We start from the raw sequence: 20,500 nt of genomic DNA on the forward strand, positions 1-20,500 counted from the left end.
GCCACCATGTCCGGCTCTTCTTTTTAGATATGCATGTTTACAGCTAAAGATTTCCCTCTAAGTGTTGCTTTAGCTGCATCTCATGGATTTTTTTTATGTTTTTGTTTTCATTCATTTAAAAGTGTTTTCTAATTTGCTTTGTGATTTTTTTCTTTGACCCATTTATTGCTTAGGAGTGTGTTAATTTCCATATATTTGTGAATTTTGTAAGTTTCTTTTTACTGATTTTTAACTTCTTTCCATTGTGGTCAGACAACATACTTTGTATGTTCAATCCTGTTAAATCTATGGAGGCCTACTGTATGGCCTAGTGTATGATCTGTTCTGGAGAATGTTCTTGTGTACTTCAGAAAAACATGTACAGTTATCCCTGGGTATCCGTGGGAGACTGGTTCCACGACCTCCGGAGGATACCAAAATTCATAGATGCTCAAGTCCCTGATATAAAATGGCATAGTATTTGCGTATAACCTATGAATATCCTACTGTATACTTTAAATCATTTCCAGATGTGACTCACGCCTATAATCCCAGCAATTTGGGAGGCCGAGGCAAGTGGATTAAACCCAGGAGTTCGAGACCAGCCTGGGCAACATGGCGAAACCCTGTCTCTACTAAAAACACAAAAATTAGCTGGGAGTGGTGGTGGGCACCTGTAATCTCAGGTACTCGGGAGGCTGAGGCACGAGAATTGCTTGAAACCAGGAGACGGAGGTTGCAGTCAGCCGAGATGGCGCCACTGCACTCCAGCCTGGGCCACAGAGTGACACTCGGTCTCAAAAAAATAGATAAATAATTTCCAGGTTACTTATAGTGCCTAATAAAGTGTAAATGCTATGTATATAGCTGTTATACTGTACTGTTTAGGAGAATAATGTCAAGAAAAAAAGTATGCACATGTTCAGTGCAGATGCAATTTTTTCCTGAATATTTTCCATCTGAGGTTAGTTGAATTCACGGACGTGGACTGCCCCCCATAGGGAGAGCTGACTGTATTTTACTGTTGTTGGTTGCAGTATTCTATACAGATGTTAGGATGCTTTTTTTAAATGCAGATTTTTAAGGCTATACTCACTGAGTCCTCTGCCCCAGGGCCTGGAATCTGTATCTGTAATAAATTCCCCACATATTTCCTCCGCAGTACCCACGGATCCGGAAACCATGGCCCCACACGTCCTTTAGGTCTGGTGTCCTTTGATTTAAGTGAGTAACTCTGGTGGTGTCATCGATCGCTCTGATAGATTTTTCTTTTGCTCTAGTCTTGCTGCCAGGTCTGCGGAAAAGAGAATCCTGTGTTCTCAGGCTCGGCTTGCGTCTCGTTCTGCCTGGGCCGAGCTACAGAGGGATTGGGCCGCTGGGACGTCACGTGGACTGGGGCCGGATAATGGCGGGCGCTGCAGAAGATGCGCGAGCTCTTTTCCGGGCTGGGGTCTGCGCGGCCCTGGAGGCCTGGCCGGCCTTGCAGGTCAGTGGGGCCAGGGCCAGGGCAAGGTCAAGGTTAGGGCCCGGGGCAGAACAGGAGTTGGTTGGGCTAGGTGCCTGAGGCTTGGCTAGGCGGCATAAGAGGAGTTGGCTGGGCGACGTAAGCGGCCTCCAGGCTACTCCAGGTCTGCTTCCAAGCTGACTTGGTGGGCTTGGACCTGTGTTTACAGATCGCTGTGGAGAATGGCTTCGGGGGTGTGCACAGCCAGGAGAAGGCCAAGTGGCTGGGGGGTGCAGTGGAGGATTACTTCATGCGCAATGGTGAGTGAATGTGAGGCGCCGCGACCCGCCTGTGTGGGTTGTGGAGAGGAGGAGCCCCATCCCGCAGAGCCTGCATTTCCTCTCGAGCAGTTGTGGATTGGTACCTAAAGGTGAGGTGGAATGAATTCAGCTTTTAGAATCAGAATCCTGGATTCCAGTGCTTTACGGGCTGTACCACTGACTCGTGGGATTACTCTGGACAAGGCAGTTTACCTCCCTGAGACTCAGTTTCCTAGTTTCTAAAATGCGTATGAAAGTATCCACCAGAGCGCTGTACAGTAGAAATATTATGCTAGTTACATGTAATTTAAAATTTTTTAGTAGCCACTTTAATAAAGCAAAAAGCAGATGAAATCAATGTTAGTAAACTCGGTGAGTATGAAATATTTCAACATGTAGTCAGTATAAAACATTGAGATATTTTACATTTTTTAGTATTAAGTTTTCAAAATCTGGTATTTTACAGTTTTAGCACATTTCGATTTGGCCTAGCCATATTTCAAGTGCTCAGTAACCACCTGTGGCTGTTTGGACAGCAAAGATCTACACTGTAGGCTCGTCTTGAGGGATATACAAGAACAAGAGGCCCAGTAGAGGGCCTGTTGCATAGTATGGTTTTTAAAAAAATCTTCATTCAATTTCTAGCTTTGGAGATGACATTAGGCAGAGTCATCTCTCTCAAGAAAGTATACTATCCATTGAGGATCCACACACGTAAATAGTTACAACATTGATAGATTTTCTGATAAAGAGGAGCTCAGGGTGCATGGGGTAACAGGATGGGGAGACAGCTTCTTAGTGGAGGTGGTGAATTGGGCTGGGTCTTAATGAGAAGGAGTTAACTAGGTGGGGGAAGCAGAGAGAGCAACACTCAAGTTCTGTGGCATGAGGGTATAATGTGTTATATTTGGAAAGTAGCAGGGAGCTCAGTATTGGAGTATGGGTGTGTGTGCGTGGGGGGTGGAGGAGTGGTAGAGAATGAAGCTGGGGTGTGGGAAGCCCCCCTGAAAAGCATAAGACATGGAAGCCCTTATGTGCCTTTGATTTTATCATTTAGGCCAGTGTTTGCCAAAATTCATGCTAACTAGTCCTGTTAGATGTTCAGTGAAGAAGCTTCTCCAGTTACCTCATGTAAGAAAAACTCTTGTTCTGCTCCCACTGAAAAGTCTTAACACTCATGAACATATTAAAGGCTTGGGTAAGAATAAGAACCACTAAAAAACCTGTTTGCTTTTGTTCCTCATTAGCTTTCTATGGATAGTGTCCCTTAAGACCCAGCAGAACAGATATTTCTCAAAGGCAAACTGTGAAACACTGCAGTGGCTGGTAAAAATTCGTGGGCAGGTTCTAGGGTGAGAAATAGGATGGGATTTGCTGGCTAGAAAGTTCAGGAAATAATCAGTATGAAGCATAACCTGGAGAGGGAAAGACTGATGAGAACGCTGTTTTTGTCTAGAAACTGATGAGGCCTGAAGTAGGACAGTGGCAACAGGCATGGAAAAGAAGGGGTGGAATAGGGCCTTGGAGATTGGTTGGCTGTAGACAGGGAGGGAAAAAGAGGCAAGTTCCTGGTTTGAGTTGATGGGTGGATTAGGTGTCTTTTCTCGGAGTAGAGGAACCCTGGAGGATGCGAAGCAGGTTTAAAGAGTAAGGTGATGAGTCTGGCTTTAGATATGGAAGATCTGCGGCATCTGTGAAACATCCAGGCACAGAGTAGTCTCAGTTGGAGATAAATTCGGGGGATATTGAGTGGTAGGGAAAGCCAAGAGTGTGGATGAGCTTTCCCAGAGAAAGCACATAGAGGGGAGAGGGCTAGGAGCTTTGTGGAAGACTTTCTTGAGTTACTGTCTAATTCAGAAAAAGTAGAGCATAGGCCCATAGGTAACTGAAGCCCAGAGAGGAAGGTGGCTCAGTCAGAGTCACACAGTAGGATGTCAGTGTCAAGGCTATGATGATTTCATCATTGGAATTACTATGTCCATTTCTTCTTAACTATCCCATTGGTCTATGGCTTCTTTTATCAGTGGAACCACAGTTGTGAAGGTTCTCTTCACTTCAAAAACTTCAGCTTTTGCATGATAGAAATTAACATGGATTATGGATCTTCACTGTGCTAGGCATTGTGTTGGATGGTTCCTCATAACAGACCTTTGAGGAGGCCACCATTAGCCCCACTTTACAGATGAGAAAACTGAGGCTCAGAAAGAAGTAGCTTGCTCAAGGTCTCATAGAGGGGAGGCTAGTTAGAATAGGCCAGATGAAAGAGGGTGAGTGTAGGGCTGGGAGTTGTGGAAAGAGGCCTTCGTAGGATGGAAGAGATTGGAAATGAGGTATTAATATTTAGTGGTTCTTTAAAAAATTATGTTAAAACCTGGAATGCAGAACACTTTAGCAGATAAAAGGCAGGATGGAAGAGATTGGAAATGAGGTATTTTTAGTGGTTCTTAAAAAATTGTTAAAACCTGGAATGCAGAACACTTTAGCAGATAAAAGGCTCACTGTGCCTTTACCCATCCAGTTGCAGATCCACCAAGTAGATATTGAAGAGCAGTGGGCAGGGGTGATGAAGTTGGGTGGTCTTTGACCCAAGGGCCCTGTCCTTTTCTACTTAGCTGACTTGGAGCTAGATGAGGTGGAAGACTTCCTTGGAGAGCTGTTGACCAACGAGTTTGATACAGTTGTGGAAGACGGGAGTCTGCCCCAGGTGAGCTTATCACGGGCACAACTGCAGTCTCCCTGCCTGTAGTCTTTCTTCTCCCCAGCTGTCTGTTTTGGGCCAAGACTCTTGACTATGACTCTGTTGCCTAGAGGAAAAAGTGTAGCCTTTCCAAACCCTGCCTTTTCTTTCTTTCTATACATCATTCCCATCCAGGCCTGTTCCTCAGCCCCATCCCAAGGGCAGGTCAGGCCAGTCCAGGTCCATTTTCACCCCCGCTCTGGTTACCATTGCTCCCCAATAAGATTACCTTCCCTTTTACATCTTATTTCTTTCAAAGCCCAGTTCTAGAGGATTCCCTGCTAGTTAGGCTCTCTTTTGATGCTTTAGGCCTTCATTTGAGCCCTTCATATGTGGTTGCTTCATTGGTTAATTCCTTGGGGAGGAAAGAGCTCTGTTCTCTTCTGGAAAAATCCAACCTACTCCCCACTGTTGCTTCAAACACGTGCTGTTTGTATAGTAGATATCTGGAAAATCCAAACTGGTTGAATATTTTCTTGGTAGGTGAGCCAGCAACTGCAGACCATGTTCCACCACTTCCAGAGGGGTGATGGGGCTGCTCTGAGGGAGATGGCCTCCTGCATCACTCAAAGAAAATGCAAGGTCACAGCCACTGCACTTAAGACAGCTAGAGAGACTGATGAGGATGAAGATGATGTTGACAGTGTGGAAGAGATGGAGGTGAAGTGGGTGCCCCCTGGGTTGGGGGATACAGATGTTTTCAATTTTCTGGGAGAGCAGCTAGATTCACAGGGAAGTGATAAGGGGATGGTGGTGGTTGGTGGTAGTAGTATTATCCAGAGAGGGCAGGGAACTTTCCTAAAGTTACACAACCAATCCTGGAAGAGCTGGAGCAGAGCCTGGGTCTCCAGTGGTCAGTGTATTCAGCTCTCTTTTAAATCTCCCCTCCAGGTCACAGCTACGAATGATGGGGCTGCTACAGATGGGGTCTGCCCCCAGCCTGAACCCTCTGATCCAGACGCTCAGACTATTAAGGAAGAGGATATAGTGGAAGATGGCTGGACCATTGTCCGGAGAAAAAAATGAGTGGGGATGATTGGAAATGGCTTTGGGCCCTTATTTACTGTTCTGAGAGTTGTCTGTAGGGGTTTTTTTTTTTGAGGATTGCAGACCTGTGGACTGGTTACCCCATCTCCACCCTCTCCCCTGTTCCTCTGTCTGGCTCCCTCCAGGGCAAGGAAAACCTAGGGTCCTTGGTCTTGGGGGTGGGGGGACCTTTTCCAGCATATTCCCCTGGGCCTTTAGTTAACATCCGAGTGACGAAGCCGGGTTCTCCAGTACAGTGTCTTTTGGGTGCCGTCATTGTGAGGAAGGGGATGAGTGAGTGTGGGTGTGGCTGGAGGAGGAGCTAGATGCCGGTGGACAGTGGGCAGGTGGATTTGGGGAGGAGAGGATCAGCAGCGGCAGCAGTACTCAGTGATAGGAGGCTGGCTGGGTCAGGAATGGTGAGATGGACATGCAAGTGGAAGAGAGAATAGTTGAAAATGTGAATGAAAGTAGCTCTGGAGCCTCTCCCTTACCCCACCCCACACACACGCAACAGCTCTGTACCCCTGCCCAGAACTTGGAACCTCCCAGGAATGCTGCCTTCCTTCAGCCCAGCCTCCAGTCCTGGGTTCCCTCAGGAATTCGAAGACCTTGGCTAGGTGGTGAGCTTGGAAGAGCTGGGCTTTGTTTTCTGTCTCCTCTAACCTCTTTCCTTACTCCTTATCCCATCCCATTTGAGTTCAGGGGTGAGGCTTAAGATCTTAATAAATAATACCTTACTGCTTAATCTGTGGCTTGACCTGTGAGTAGTAGCCTTAGAATCAGCCTTCTGGGAGCTCAGCTTCAGAGTTTACAAGGGAGCAGTTTCTGGGCCCACCCTAGCAGCCTGGTACTTTGGACAACCAAACAGATGAACGAACGGAGCACAGCAGTGCTATGAAAGTTACTGTAAGCCTGAAATAAACTGTATTTTTCTTAAAAACAAAAAACAAAAAACAAAAAAAAACACAAAGAACTGAGTATCCATTGTCCTCCCCCCCCGTTTCCCTGTCCTGCCCGCTGGCCCTGCCATGGGTCTGGACGATAAAATACTGGGTAGCCTTGGGGCCGGGTAGAAGCTGTAAGCTATGGGAGAGGCAGGAGAGGTCTAGTTGCCACCCCACGTGGAGTTGTACGTGTGAAGACACTGGCTGAGGAGGCAGGGGTGGGTCGGGGCCCCAGGGTCAGTGGCAGAGCTGGCACTTGAATCCAGGTCTCCTACCTCTGGTGCTTTGTGGGGAACTGGGTGGAGGCAGGATCTGTGGTAGGGTATTGAGGGATGAGGGAGAAAAACGACCTAATTCAGGTAGGACTAGCAACGGCTCCCACCCTCCCTGGGGACAGGGATTAATAAAAATTGACATCACTGTAGGAATATATTTTTTAAAAGCCCACGTTTTGTGAAAAGATGAATTAAAAAACCCAAGACCCAGCATTCGGGATTGAAAGTGCCCGTGATGGGAGTTCAAGTATTGACTGAGCTGGGAGGGAAGGGGCTAGAGCCCCCAATCAGACATGGGCAACTAGAGTGTGGGGTGGGGGCTCCCAGTTTGTCCCAAACCCTCTAGGTCTTGTCTCGGGTCTGGGGGGATTCGGGGGGTTCAGCAGTGGCTCCTAAAGCAGCCACCGGTGCCTCCTCCATCTCCCTGTCCTCAGACAGTGTGGGCCCCGGGCAGAACGTGTCCCCTCGGCCCGCCCGGCCAAGCACAGCCATCCAGCGTCGCTGTAGTTCCTCTGTCTCAGGGCTGAAGTACCAGCTGAGGTGGCTCTGGGTGATCTTGAAGACATGCCTTCTGTCAGGCCGCTCCCCTGCCTCAGGCGGTCCCACCTCGAAGCCAATGAGGGGCAGGCTGCGCTGGGCTTTCACATCCTGGCGGGAGGAGGGACAGAGCTGGGGCCACCTTGGGGCTAGACCTTTCCCCCGCCCCAGCTTCTAACTGGTTTTGCATATGCTCTGTCTTCCGTCCCCTACTTAGGAACTCCCCTACTCAGGAACCTTCCGTGGCTCCAGTGTTATCAACAGGAACATGTCAGAACTGGGGCTAAAATGCAGGCTGGTTTAAATACCTGTCTGCCCCCGCCCCCGCCTCTTCTCACAAAACTGCTGGGCTAGTCTCTTTAGCATACCAAATAATGTTTTCAGGCCTTTGTCTATGCTATTGCCCCTATCTGCATACTTTTTTTTTTTTTTTTTTTTTGAGACAGAGTCTTGCCCTGTTGCCCAGGCTGGAGTGCAGTGGCATGAACTTGGCTCACTGCAACCTCTACCTCCCAGGTTCAAGCAATTCTCCTGCCTCAGCTTCCTGAGTAGCTGGGACTACAGGCACACGTCACCACGCCAGGCTAATTTTTGTATTTTTAGTAGAGACGGGGTTTCACCATGTTGGCCAGGCTGGTCTTGAACTCCTGATCTCAGGTGAGCCACCTGCCTCGGCCTCTCAGAGTGCTGGGATTACAGGCGTGAGCCACTGCGCTCGGTCCCATCTGCATACTCTTACCCACTCCAAATTGGACCTAGCAGTTCCCCATCTCTACTCCTTCCAGGAAGCCAGGCCCACAACTCATCCTGGTTTTCCCTACATACCACAACCACTCCTTGTCTCTAGCCAGTCTTTGTCTCTCAAGGGTTGGGGTTCTGATTTCCTCTTAGAAATAGGCTCACCTTATCTTCCAAGGCTCACCTTATCTTCCAAGGCCAAGGAGAGGTCAAGGACTGGATCTGGCTTTGCCAGGTGGCTGAAAGGACCCGAAGGAGTAGGATGCATACCTGAGGGGCTCCGTAGATATACAGCACCAAGGGTTCATTTTCAGGGACCACGAACCATGCCTTGTGCCATCCTTTGCCACCCTTCTCCATGTAGTGCAGGAAGCTGCAGATGACGCTGTTCTCTGCAGCCACTGAGGCCTGTTTCTGTGGCCAGAGACACCGGGCATCAATGTTGACAGAAGGCCTAGCCTGGCTCCTCCTGGCTTTAATACCTCCTCAGTGTAGTAACTGCTATTCCTATCTCAGATGAAGACGCTCAAGCTCAGGTGGCAGGAGTGATTTGTCCAGTGCCACCCAGTGAATCAGCTAGAGCTGAGATTCAAAGCTAGGTTCGTCTGCCTCATTTGGGCAACGGCTGCTGCCTCTACAGGCCAGTGGAAGGAGTGTGCTGATCTCAGGCATTCTTTCTTCAGTCAGAGCATTCATTCCTCAAGCCATTCACACATTTAGGCCTCATGCTTTTTTCTGTCTTTCATCACATCCATTTCCTACACTCACTGAGAGGTAATCTAGCATTGTGGTTTTAAGGGGGTATGTGGGTGGTTAATGAAGTCTGGCTTAGAATCCCAGCTCTAGATGAAAATGTATTGACTTGGAGAGCAAAGAGGGCTGATGTGAGAATTAAATGAATTAATATATGCAAAGTGCTTAGAATAGTTCCTGGCACAGAGTAAGTACTCTTTTAAGTGTTTAATAAATACCTAGATTTGTTTTTAAAAAAATCTCCAAAATGTGTGTTTGTGCATATATGCCTAGAAAGATAGGATAAGCCCTCACAATGGTAACTTTTGGGTAGAAGGGATACGGTATTTTATTATTTTTTGTTTATATTGTTCTACTTATCCTACTTTGTAATAACAAAAGGCAATTAAAAAAAAATTTTTTTTTTTGAGACGGAGTTTTGCTGTTTTTGCCCAGGCTGGAGTACAATGGCGCGATCTTGGCTCACCGCAACCTCTGCTTCCCAGGTTCAAGCGATTTGCCTGCCTCAGCCCTCCCAAGTAGCTGGGATTGCAGGCATGCGCCACCATGCCTGGCTAATTTTGTGTTTTTAGTAGAGATGGGGTTTCTCCACATTGGTCAGGCTGGTCCTGAACTCCCGACCTCAGGTGATTCACCCGCCTCAGCCTCCCAAAGTGCTGGGATTACAGGCATGAGCCACTGTGCCCAGCCAATTTTTTAATTTTAAAAAAATCCAGTGCTGCCACTCATTTGCTGTGTAATTTGGGCAAATGACCCCTCTGGGCCTCAGTTTCCTCATTTGTAAAATAAAGAGAAAAATAGCATGGGCAGATTAGTTACTGTGGGGATTAAATGTCTAAGTACTTAAAGATGACTGTCTTTCATTCACTCTTGCCATCATTTTATTCACTCCAAGCCTGGGTCCCTTGATCACTACTGTTTCCCAAATACTCGGGCCTCCTCAGTCTCACTGGGTAGAGTTGGAACCCATTTGCCCACTGTGGGAGAGTTAGTCAGGGGCTGGCTCTTACCTCCAGGATGGACCTCCGGCGCTGGGGTGTATGCTGGCTGCAGGCTGGACTGCTCCCAGGCACCCCGTGCAAGGCCACATAGCAATCAGTGCACACACGGTTGGAGCGGTTGTTGTCATAGACGAGGCGGGCCCGGAACTCGGAGCACTTCCCACAAACCACCTGGGGTGGCAAGTGAGCAAGAGTAGCCTGATTCCAGCGGGTCTTCCCTTCAGCATACCAACTCCCACAGCAGACTTGTGGCCTCCCCCCACTTGGAGGGTACCCACTCTGCAGTGGGCCTTTGGGCTGCCATTCTGTCCCCTCCCTAGCTCTGCCCCTGCCTCCCAACACTCACATGCCCACAGGCCTTGCAGTGGTGCCTGCGTTTGGTGATAGAATTGAAGGGCTCCTGGCAGCGCATGCACATGGTGACTTCCTTTTCCCGGATGGGCGTAGGTGCCCGCTTCCCAAGATCCACGTTCTGTAGGGAGGGCCAGGTCTCAGGTCAGAGACAGCTACTCCCCAGCCCAGTCCAGCCAGCCCTTGTTCCTGCTCCAACGCTTGGATTATCATGGGGTGGGGATGGGCTGGGGGTAGGGGGAGCAGCCACATTCAGAAGACCTGCCTTTAAGTCCTGGCTCTGCTCCTAGCTGTGCTACTGAAGACAAGTCACTTCTATTATACTTTCTGGGCCTCAGTTTCCCCAATGATTTCTCTGTGGCCCTACCAATGGAAGACTGCTTCTGAAGTCATGCATTGCCTCTCTGGTCATTACCGTCTAGGAAAGGGAGAGGATCATCTAAAGGTCAGGTGGGCATTTGGAAGTCTGGAAGGGGTCCCAGTGCAGGGGAAAGAGGGCGGGGACTCTTACTGGAGAGTTGGGCGGGGTGTCTTCATCTTCCCTGTTTGTTGAGTTCAACAGTTTGAAGGTCTCCAGCGTCTGTTCATGCTTCAGGAGGGTGGAGTTGATGGCCTGGGGAGGAGGTGTAAGAAATGAGAAGTCAGATCACCCCACAAACTACCCATTTCTACCCTCGCCTCACCTTCGTATACCCTAGCCTGAAGTTAGAAAAGCTGGGTTTCAAACCCAGTTCTGTCACTGGTAGGTGGATGACTTTGAACAAATCCCCTCCCAAATCCAGGTCTCAGTGTTACAAGTGTAAAATGGGGGAGGGGGAGTGGTGGCTGAAAAACCTCAGGTGGCTTTCCTGGCCACCTTCTGGGCTTAAGATTTTACAGAGCTTGACACCCTCACCTTATACACCCTCAGAGAAACCAGCTTCCTAAAAGAAGAGTTTGTGAGTTTCTGCTCAACCTCTGCACCTCAGTTTGCTTATCTGTAAAATGGGGATAGTAAAGTTTGCTGAAAGACAGTTGTCCGGGACCATTCTGGTTAGCTGTGAGTTTTGAGGGAGAATCTATCAACCCCTAGGAGACCTGTTAATACTCTTCTAGCCCCCTACCACAGAGCCTTGGATGTTACCTGGACCCAGTCTTTCTTCTCCTCCTCAGTCCTTGGGGTGGGGAATAAAAAAGAAAGATGTTTGGTTAGGTAGGCCCACAAAAAGCAATAGGAGTGGAAGAGCAGGTGTTTTGGAGTCAGAAAGACCTGGGCTTGACCCTCTTCTTCACCTATTACTTATATGACCTTGGGCAAGTCACATAATCTGCCTGGGTTTATTTATTCAACGATTACTAATACTTTCCAGACCCTGTGCTAAGAACTTGAGCTTCAGAGAGGACCCTGCCCTCAAGGAGCTCATGGTCTAGTAGAGGAAATAGACAGGGACAATACAGGGAGATCAGTGTTTTGATGGTGAAAATAAGGCCAAGGAGCCCAGAGGAGGTGACATGCCCCAGTCTGAAGTTTGGGTGAGGACTTTTCAAGGAGGTGCTAGGCCTCAGGTAGAGGAGTAAGGGTGAAATGTGTGGGAGAGAATATAGAACATAAAAGAAACCGTGTCAATAATTATCAGTTGGCCGGGTGTGGGTGGCTCACACCTGTAATCCCAGCACTTTGAGAGGTCAAGGCGGGTGGATCACTTGAGGTCAGGAATTGGAGACCAGCCCGGCCAACATGGTGAAATTCTGTCTCTACTAAAAGTACAAAAACTAGCCGGGCGTGATGGCTCATGCCTGTAGTCCCAGCTACTCAGGGGGCTGAGGCATGAGAATCGCTTGAGCCCAGGAGGCGGAGGTTGCAGTGAGCGGAGATCGTCCCACTGCACTCCAGCCTGGGTGACAGAGTGAGACTCTGTCTCAAAAAAGAAAAAAAATTCTCTGTTGCTGGGTGTCAAGTTTGAGAAAAGAGGGTAGTTTTTTTTTCATTTGTAAAATGGAGATAATGATTATCACTCTCTGGGTTCTCAGCAGTAACTGAGGTAACGTGTACAGTGCTCAGCACAATGTCTGGCACACTTGATGCTCAATCAGTGTAAGTTCCCCTTCCCTGACTCTTCTGTCTGCCCTGCACTGCCCTGCAATCACTTTATTCTGACTGTATTCTTTTTTTTTTTGAGACGGAGTCTTGCCCTGTCACCCAGGCTGGAGTGCAGTGGCGCGATCTCAGCTTACTGCAACCTCCGCCTTCCAGATTCAAGCCATTCTCCTACCTCAGCCTCCCCAGTAGCTGGGATTACAGGTGTGTGCCACCATGCCTGGCTAATTTTTGTATTTTCAGTAGAGACGGGGTTTTGCCATGTTGGCCAGGCTGGTCTTGAACTCGTGACCTCAGGTGATCCACCCGCCTTGGCCTCCCAAAGTGCTGGGATTACAGGTGTGAGCTACCATGCCTGGCCTATTCTGATTGTATTCTTTTAAAAAATTATTTTATTGGCCAGGTGCAGCGGCTCATGCCTGTAATCCCAGCACTTTGGGAGGCCGAGGCAGCTGGATCACCTGAGGTCAGCCTAGCCAACATGGTGAAACCCCATCTCTACTGAAAATACAAAAATTGGCCGGGCGTGGTGGCGGGAGCCTATAATCCTAGCTACTTGTGAGGCTGAGGCAGGAGAATCGCTTGAACCTGGGAGACGGAGCTTGCAGTGAGCCGAGATGGAGCCATTGCTGCCACTCCAGCCTGGGCAACAAGAGAGAAACTGCGACTCAAAAAAAAAAGAAATATTTTATTTATCTATATTTTCTAATTTATAATTTCTTAGAAGTGAACAAGTGTTGCTTTTTATTTTTAAGAGCCACAATAGACGGAGTGGTGGCTCATACCTGTCATCTCAGCACTTTGGGAGGCTGAAGCGGGAGGACTGCTTGAGGCCAGGAGTTTAAGACCAGCCTGGGCAACATAGTGAGACCTCATCTCTACAAAAAATACGAAAATTAGCTGGGCATGGTGGCATATGCTTGTATTCCCAGCTACTTGGGAGGCTGAGGCAGGAGGATCACTTGAACCCAGGAGTTCGAGGCTGCAGGGAGCCATGATAACGCCACTGCACTCTAGCCTGGATGACAGGGAGAGACCCTATCTCAAAAAAAAAAAAAAAAAAAAAAAAAAGAAGAACTACAGTATAGTGGAGTTTTTTGGCTATTCATGCTGAAGTGTATAGGGGTGAAGTGTCCTGATATTTGTAATTTACTTTAAAATGGTTCAGCAAAAGACATTTAATGTCAGTAGTTGTTGACTCTTAAATAAGTGGTTGTACACCCTGATACACACATTAAAATCACCTAGGGACCAGGCGTGGTGGCTCATGCCTGTAATCCCAGCACTTTGGGAGGCCGAGCCGGGCAGATCACAAGGTCAGGAGTTCAATACCAGCCTGGCCAATATGGCGAAACCCCGTCTCTACTAAAAATACAAAAATTAGCCGGGCGCGGTGGCATGCACATGTAGTCCCAGCTACTCAGGAGGCTAAGGCAGGAGAATCACTTGAACCCGGGAGGTGGAGGTTGCAGTGAGCCGAGATGGCGCCACTGCACTCTGGCCTGGGCGACAGAGTGAGACTCCATCTCAAAAATAAATAAATAAAAATTAAAAAGTAAAATAAAATCACCTGGGGGGCTTTTAGAGCTCTCCATGTTCAGGCTATCCCCCAAGCCAATTAAATCAGAATCTCTGCAGGTGGGTCCCAGGCATCCGTATTTTTTAAAAGCTCCCCAGCTGATTCCAAAGGTTGCCAAAGTTGAGAAGCAGCTGTCTAAGTTGTGGGCATCTGGGTGCTTGTTGTACTTACACTTTTCTGGATATTTGAAAATTTGCATTAAATTTCTTTTTTCTTTTAAGGGCAGTAAAAGTGACTGCAAAGCAAAGCAAACCCTCCACGCCTTCCTGCTGCCACTAGGAGGAAATCCTACATTGCTTGGCTGCCCCTTCTGGGCCCAGTGTCCCACTGCAGCCCCTTTCCTCTCTGCAGATGATGAGTCCCTGTCACGTGGCTTGTCACTCCCCTGGATGTGCAGGGCATCTGCTTTGCTCTCACTTTCCCTGCTGTAGGCCTCCATGAGGCTCTCAATCTCCCCAAGCTTCAAGACTCACTTCATCCCCCAGGAGGATACCCTCTATCTCACATTCATCTCTCTCTCCCACCTCCTTGCAGTCCCAGCCAGTCATTTCTCACTTTCTCACAGCCTGTCAGAAGCAGGCCATCTGCTGACATGCATCCATCCTCTGGCCCTCACCATGACCCTGATACCCTTTCACCTGGTCCCTCAGAAGGCAGCATAGACAGTGGTTAGGAATGTGGACTCCAGGGCCGGATGACCTGAGCTCCAATCTCAGCTCTGCTCCTTTCTTGCTCTGGGATCTTGGGCAAGTACATGAATATTCTTTTTCTTTCTTTCTTCTTTCTTTTTTAAGAGGCGAGGTCTCGTTATGTTGCCCAGGCTGGTCTCGAACTCCTGGCCTCAAGTGATCCTCCTACCTTGGCCTCCCAAAGTGCTGGGATTACAGGCGTGAGCCACTGCGCCCTGCATGCAGAACTGTCCTACACCTAAGTTTCTCCATTTGTAAAGTAGATTTATGGTAACAGTAGCTACTTCTAGGGCTCTTGTAAGCTTTTGACTAGTCAACTTAGACTTAAAATTTTAAGTTAACATTAACTTAAAACAGCACCTGGCAAAAAACTAAGTCTTGAGGAAATATGAGCTATGATTGTAATCATCCAAGTAGAGAATGGATATGAAAGGCCCCTCTGTTAAATGGCTGGCCATCATCCCATGCTATTATTTTAAAATGTTTATTATAAAAAACTTCAAGCATACAAAAAAGTAAACAGGATAGCACAAGTACAATACATATCTATATACCTACTATACAGATGCAAAATTTTTTTATATTTTGCCATATTTACTTCATATATATGTACATACAGTCACGCGTCACTTAACCACGGGGATGTGTTCTGAGAAAGGTGTCGTTAGACCATTTCATTGTTGTGCGACTATCAGAGAGCGTACTGACACTAGTACACTAGATGGTCTAGCCTACGACACACCTAGGCTATAAGGTACAGCCTATGGCTCTTAGGCTACAAACCTGTAAAGCATGTTACAGTTGTACTGAATATTGTATTAATTTGTAGCACACTAATTATTTGGGTATGCATATCTAAACCTAGAAAAGGTATAGTAAAGACAGGCGTAGTGACTCACGCCTGTAATCCCAGCACTTTGGGAGGCCAAGGCGGGCAGATCACTTGAGATCAGGAGTTCGAAACCAGCCTGGCCAACATAGTGAAACCCTGTCTCTACTAAAAATACAAAAATTAGATGGGCGTGGTGGCATGCACCTATAATCCCACTTACTCAGGAGGCTGAGGCAGGAGAATTGCTTGAACCTGGGAGGTGGAGGTTGCAGTGAGCCGAGATCATGCCACCGCACTCCTGGGTGACAGAGTGAGACTCTGTCTTAAAAAAAAAAAAAAAAAGAAAAAGAAAAGGTAGAGTAAAATATGATACTTTAATCTTATGGGGCCACTGTGTATATATGGTCTGTCATTGACCAAAATGTTACTATACAGTGCATGACTGTATATGTGTATGTATGTATATGTGTGCAAATGTGTATGTATGGTTACATATGTATTTTTTGGGTGCTGAACCATTTTAAAGTAATTAACAGACATTGTGACACTAAGCCCTCAGCATGCACTGCTGCAAAACAAGGCCATTCTCCTGCATAACCACCATAACATTATCACACCTAAGACAGCAATAATTTCTCAATATCTAAGGTTCACTTTACATCCAAATTTTCTCTTATTGTCCCACAAATGTCTTTTAGGGCTCTTTTTCCCAAACCAGGCTTCTGTCATGGACCAAGTACTGCATTTGATTGTTATTTCTCTTAGATCTCTGAATCTACAATAAACTATTTGTGGTGGTATTATTCATGTTGGGTTTCACATCCCATTCTTCTCTCTCCTCTAACAAAATCCACCAGAAGAAATTCTTGCTTCAATTAGGGAGAGCTTATTCATTTTCCAAAAGGTTTCCCTGGCAGGAGTGCCACCTTTCCCCATATCGTGAAGTACTCACCCTGAATCTAAATAGTGTCTAACCCTTAGGGATCACCCCCACCGCTGAAGAGCAAGCCTGCATCTTTGGGGAAAGGTGCCCATCCTTTCTCTGGAACAATCTCTGGGCCTGGAATGCCTCAGCATATCTGAAGAAAAGGGAGGTAGGCGCTGGAGGAAAGGCATAGGCAAGGATAAGTACCTGGCCTGGAGCTCGAGGGAGCGCTGCTTTCCTGACACCAGGAAGGTTCGAGGCAGATTGAGGTTGGAGCTCTCCTTTAGCTGAATGGAGGCAGAAAGGGGCATGGTGAGGCCACTGAACTCCACAGGGCCCTAGCCCTCTGCACACATACACACACAGACTCGGGGTCAAAGCCAGCATCTTTGTTCCTCCCAACACCAATGCCCCACTCCAAGTTCCCATTTCCCACCTCTTGGATGCTTACCTCCATGCCATCTACATCAATGCGTGCCCGCACGCTAAACTTCTGGCCAAGGAGCCGCAGCCTGGGCACGCAGTAAAGGAGGCGGTCGTTGAACTAGGAAGGAAAAAGTTTGGGATGTATGTGCAGAGGGCCTAGTGGGGATGTGGCCCAGCTCCTTGCCCTGAAGCTTTACTGCCAAGGACTGTAGGCAATAGATGGAGAAAAGACAGCCCAAATTGGGCACAGGGGTCACAAGGAAAGAGCCTAGGCATGGAAGACACTTCCTAGTGGGGAACCTCGGGCAAGTCACTTCTCTGCAAGGCTTATTTGCCTCATCTGTAAAGTGGAGAAAAAAAATCCTAGCTAGGTAGTGAAAATACAATTCGTTACTAGAGGAGAGAATGGCTAGCAGGAGGTATAGTCTGTTTTTCTTTTTTTTCCTCTTTCAGGAATGAAAGGAGGTATAGTCTTGAGTGAGTACCAGGTCACTATGTGTGTGTGTGTTGGGAGGGGCACGACCCACCCACAATTCCATGCCTGGCACTTACTAGTATGAGGTATCGGTCTTGAGTGGTCCCATTCTTTGCTGACAGCTTAAGGATGTGGCCTTCTTTTATGAGCTCTTTGGTGGGGCTGACAATGTCCTCCTCGCCCCCTAACAGCTCATATACCTTCAGCAGCTTATGCATTCGCTCCTGGCAAGACAGGGAACAAAAGGCACGGTTGGGGTGCCAGCCTCCTGTCAGATGCCCACAAGTCACGACACCCCCACTCCAGGATGGAGACACCACAGGTGGGTGGCCAAGGAAGGGCAGGGGCTAGAAGGGCCACTCACCATTTTGCGGATGGCAGCATTCGAGTGCTCTGCTGCTGTGGCGATCAGCTCCAGAGACTCTACAGGCATAGAGGGGTGAGGTCAGATGGGGGACTAGCAGAGAGGAGCCTTTCCGGGGCTTTGTTTTTTGTTTTTTTTTTTTGAGACGGAGTCTCGCTCTGTTGCCCAGGCTGGAGTGCAGTGGCGCGATCTCGGCTCACCACAACCTCTGCCTCCCGGGTTCAAGCGATTCTCCTGCCTCAGCCTCCCAAGTAGCTGGGACTACAGGCACGTGCCACCATGCCTGGCTAATTTTTGTATTTTTAGTAGAGACGGGGCTTCACTATGTTGGCCAGGCTGGTCTCGAACTCCTGACCTTGTGATCCACCCACCTCAGCCTCCCAAAGTGCTGGGATTACAGGCGTGAGCCACTGCGCCCGGCCTCGGGGCTTCTTTCCTCCCTGAATACCTCCTCCTGGCCTGATCACACCCTCCCATCTCAGAAAGCTCCACCCTCAAAGATGTCCACAGCAACATCATTTAAAATCAGAAGTTGTCCAATGTCACAATGCCAGAATCACAATAGATGGAGTAGTTGGCAGCCAATAAAAAAATGCAAGCTTGCCAAGATTATTATTACCATTAATAATAACAATAATAGTTACATATGTAACCAGAAGGAAGCATACCGATGTTGTCTGTGGTTGGTGGGGCTGTGGGTGGTTTTTATTGTCTTCTTTAGGTTTTTCTGTATTTTCCATATTTTTGACAAAGAACATGTATTACTTTTATAATCAGAAAAAGCCATATAAAGAAACAATGAGATGATCCTGTTCTTTGTCTCAATGATTCTGATTCTGGGTATCTATTCTAGGAAAATACACATTCTATATACACAAACACATTTTTGTCATATTGGTATTTACAACAGTTCCAAGTGGGAAACAAAAATGTCCATCTGTAGGGGAGCACACCTTCACCTGTACCTCTTCCCTGCCAAAAAAAATGGCCAACTGTAGGGGTTCAGTTAAATACATTATGGTGTCTTCATATAATGGAACATTAAACAACCTTTACAAATGATCCTCATGTAGGTCTTTTAATAATCTGGGAAATGCTCAGGGTGTTTTAAGAAAAGGATACAAACATGTTTATATAGAATGATCTTACTTTTACAAGTATACATGTCTAAAAAACACCAGGAAGAATTTATGTCACAATGTTCATTGTGCTTATTCTCTGGGGGCTCAGATCACAGGGGATTTTTTTCCTACTTCTTTCATCTTTTTCTGTAATTTCCATATTTCCTATAGTGACCAGGTATCATCAAAAAAAAAAAAAGAAAAAGCTGAAATGAGTCCCTGTACATCTCCACACACTAATAAATCCCACCCATGCTTAAGGCCTGGCCACAGTCTTCGTGTACCCCATTCTGTATGTGCTGGATCTCCCCACTCAGATCAGCCTGTGCTGGAGGAGCAGAGGTGCTTCTGAAGGAGGTCCATATGGCTGGCCAACCACGTCGTGTTTTCCTAAGAGGCTCTCTCTTCATGACCAAGTTTTGGTGCTCACGGAGATCTATGGCCCCTGTCCCAGCTCAGGCATCCACATGCCTTTCAGGGGCCGGGCTCCAATCTCTAACCCTTATTCCATCCTAGCTGCCAGAAGGAGCTTTCTCACACAGTTTACTGTCACTCCTCTGCTCAAATCTGTCAATGGCTCCCCTGTGCCTGCAGGGTAAAGACCTAGCCCTTTAGCCTGACATTCAAAGCCCTTGGTGAGGCTGGGCGTGGTGGTTCATGCCTGTAATCCCAATACTTTAGGAGGCCGAGGGGGGCAGATCACCTGACTTCAAGACCAGCCTGGCCAACATGGCAAAACCCCGTCTCTACTAAATTTATAAAAATTCGCCAGGCGTGGTGGCACGTGCCTGTAATCCCAGCTACTCGGGAGGCTGAAGCAGGAGAATCACTTGAACCCTGGAGGTGGAGGTTGCAGTGAGCCGAGATCACGCCACTGCACTCCAGCCTGGGTGACAGAGCGAGACTACGTCTCAAAAAAAAAAAAAAAAAAAAAAAAAAAGACTCAAAGCCCTTGGTGATGTGGCTTCTGCTGACCACTCCAGCTTCCTACACCTCCCTAAACATGTCCCGTCTTACTTCATCTGGCCAACTGTCACTGTCTTCTGGATCTAGCTCACTTCCTCCAGTGAGCCTGCCCAGAGTTCTCGGGCTGGGTTAGGACCCTGTCTGGGTTCTCACATTCTCCTTTGCTCCCTTCTGTCCCACTAGTCACAGTGCTCATCATGTATTTATACATCTGCATCCATATTCCTCAGTAGACTACGAGCTCCCTAGGACAGGGCCAAGGTCCCACTGCCCTCTCCAGGCAGATGCTTTGGATAAATTAGCTCCTTCAACCCTCACAACAACCCTGTAACATAGATGATTGTGCCCCATTTATCCAATGAGGAAACCAAGACCCAGGGAGAAGGTGACCACCCTAGGTTGCCTACCTGGGTGGCAGAGTTGGCATCAGAGCTGGGAATGATCTCCCAGCTGCCTTTTCTCCTACACATCCTACATCTCCCCCACCCCAAGGAAGGGGGCAGGCTGAGTGGCAGAGGTAGGGGGCACCCAGGGAAGGGGATAGGAAGAAGACTCTGGCAAGTTGTGGGCACACAAGCTCAGGCCTGTGTAGGCTGATGGGCTCTGACTGGAGGCTTTGTTATAACGAGCTCTGTCTGGAGATGTCTCATGTGGAGTACAGACTGGCATTTCCAAGGATCCAGGGTGTACAGTCCCTACCTGGGGGCTCAGTGTGGGGATTTCAGTCTAGAATTTCACTTAGGGGTTCAGGCTAGGGAGTGCAATCTGGGGGGCCTGATGTAGGGGCTTGGTTTGGAAGTGTTAGTGGGGCCTGGTCTGGGCTTGGCAGTCTAGGATCTTGGTTTGGAGTTCAGTCTTGGGCCCAGTGTAGGCAACTGAGGCCAGGAGTTCCAGATAGCCTGGTATGGGGAGATTGGTCTAGGGTCCAGGCTCCAGAG

At 48.0% G+C, this 20,500-nt stretch overlaps 2 protein-coding genes across 3 annotated transcripts in view; one reads left to right on the forward strand and one right to left on the reverse strand.

Annotated features, from left to right (window-relative positions):
* Nucleotides 1–1,337: 1,337 nt before the first annotated feature.
* TSR2 (TSR2 ribosome maturation factor) lies at nt 1,338–6,254 on the forward strand. Of its 2 annotated transcripts, XM_016943176.3 has the most exons (5): nt 1,338–1,465; nt 1,653–1,743; nt 4,356–4,447; nt 4,964–5,140; nt 5,372–6,254. In XM_016943176.3, exons 1-5 carry the CDS (start codon nt 1,385–1,387, stop codon nt 5,504–5,506), a joined length of 576 nt encoding a protein of 191 aa, XP_016798665.1. In that variant the 5' UTR covers nt 1,338–1,384; the 3' UTR covers nt 5,507–6,254. The 2 variants fall into 2 exon arrangements, with proteins under 2 accessions (XP_016798665.1, XP_063660026.1); XM_063803956.1 differs by lacking the exon at nt 1,653–1,743 and having other exon boundaries at nt 1,367–1,465.
* Nucleotides 6,255–6,451: 197 nt separating this feature from the next.
* Nucleotides 6,452–20,500, reverse strand: part of FGD1 (FYVE, RhoGEF and PH domain containing 1) — a 50,023-nt gene continuing 35,974 nt past the window's right edge. The window contains exons 9-18 of the mRNA XM_016943175.3: nt 17,476–17,534; nt 17,189–17,335; nt 16,662–16,754; nt 16,418–16,497; nt 11,232–11,262; nt 10,620–10,721; nt 10,104–10,229; nt 9,767–9,928; nt 8,274–8,417; nt 6,452–7,376 (exon numbers count right to left, since the gene is read on the reverse strand). Coding sequence (XP_016798664.1) covers nt 7,071–7,376; nt 8,274–8,417; nt 9,767–9,928; nt 10,104–10,229; nt 10,620–10,721; nt 11,232–11,262; nt 16,418–16,497; nt 16,662–16,754; nt 17,189–17,335; nt 17,476–17,534 — 1,250 coding nt within the window. The 3' untranslated portion in view covers nt 6,452–7,070. The remainder of the gene's footprint in view (nt 7,377–8,273; nt 8,418–9,766; nt 9,929–10,103; nt 10,230–10,619; nt 10,722–11,231; nt 11,263–16,417; nt 16,498–16,661; nt 16,755–17,188; nt 17,336–17,475; nt 17,535–20,500) is intronic.

The sequence above is a fragment of the Pan troglodytes genome, chromosome X (assembly GCF_028858775.2).
Source record: "Pan troglodytes isolate AG18354 chromosome X, NHGRI_mPanTro3-v2.0_pri, whole genome shotgun sequence".
Taxonomy (NCBI): domain Eukaryota; kingdom Metazoa; phylum Chordata; class Mammalia; order Primates; family Hominidae; genus Pan; species Pan troglodytes.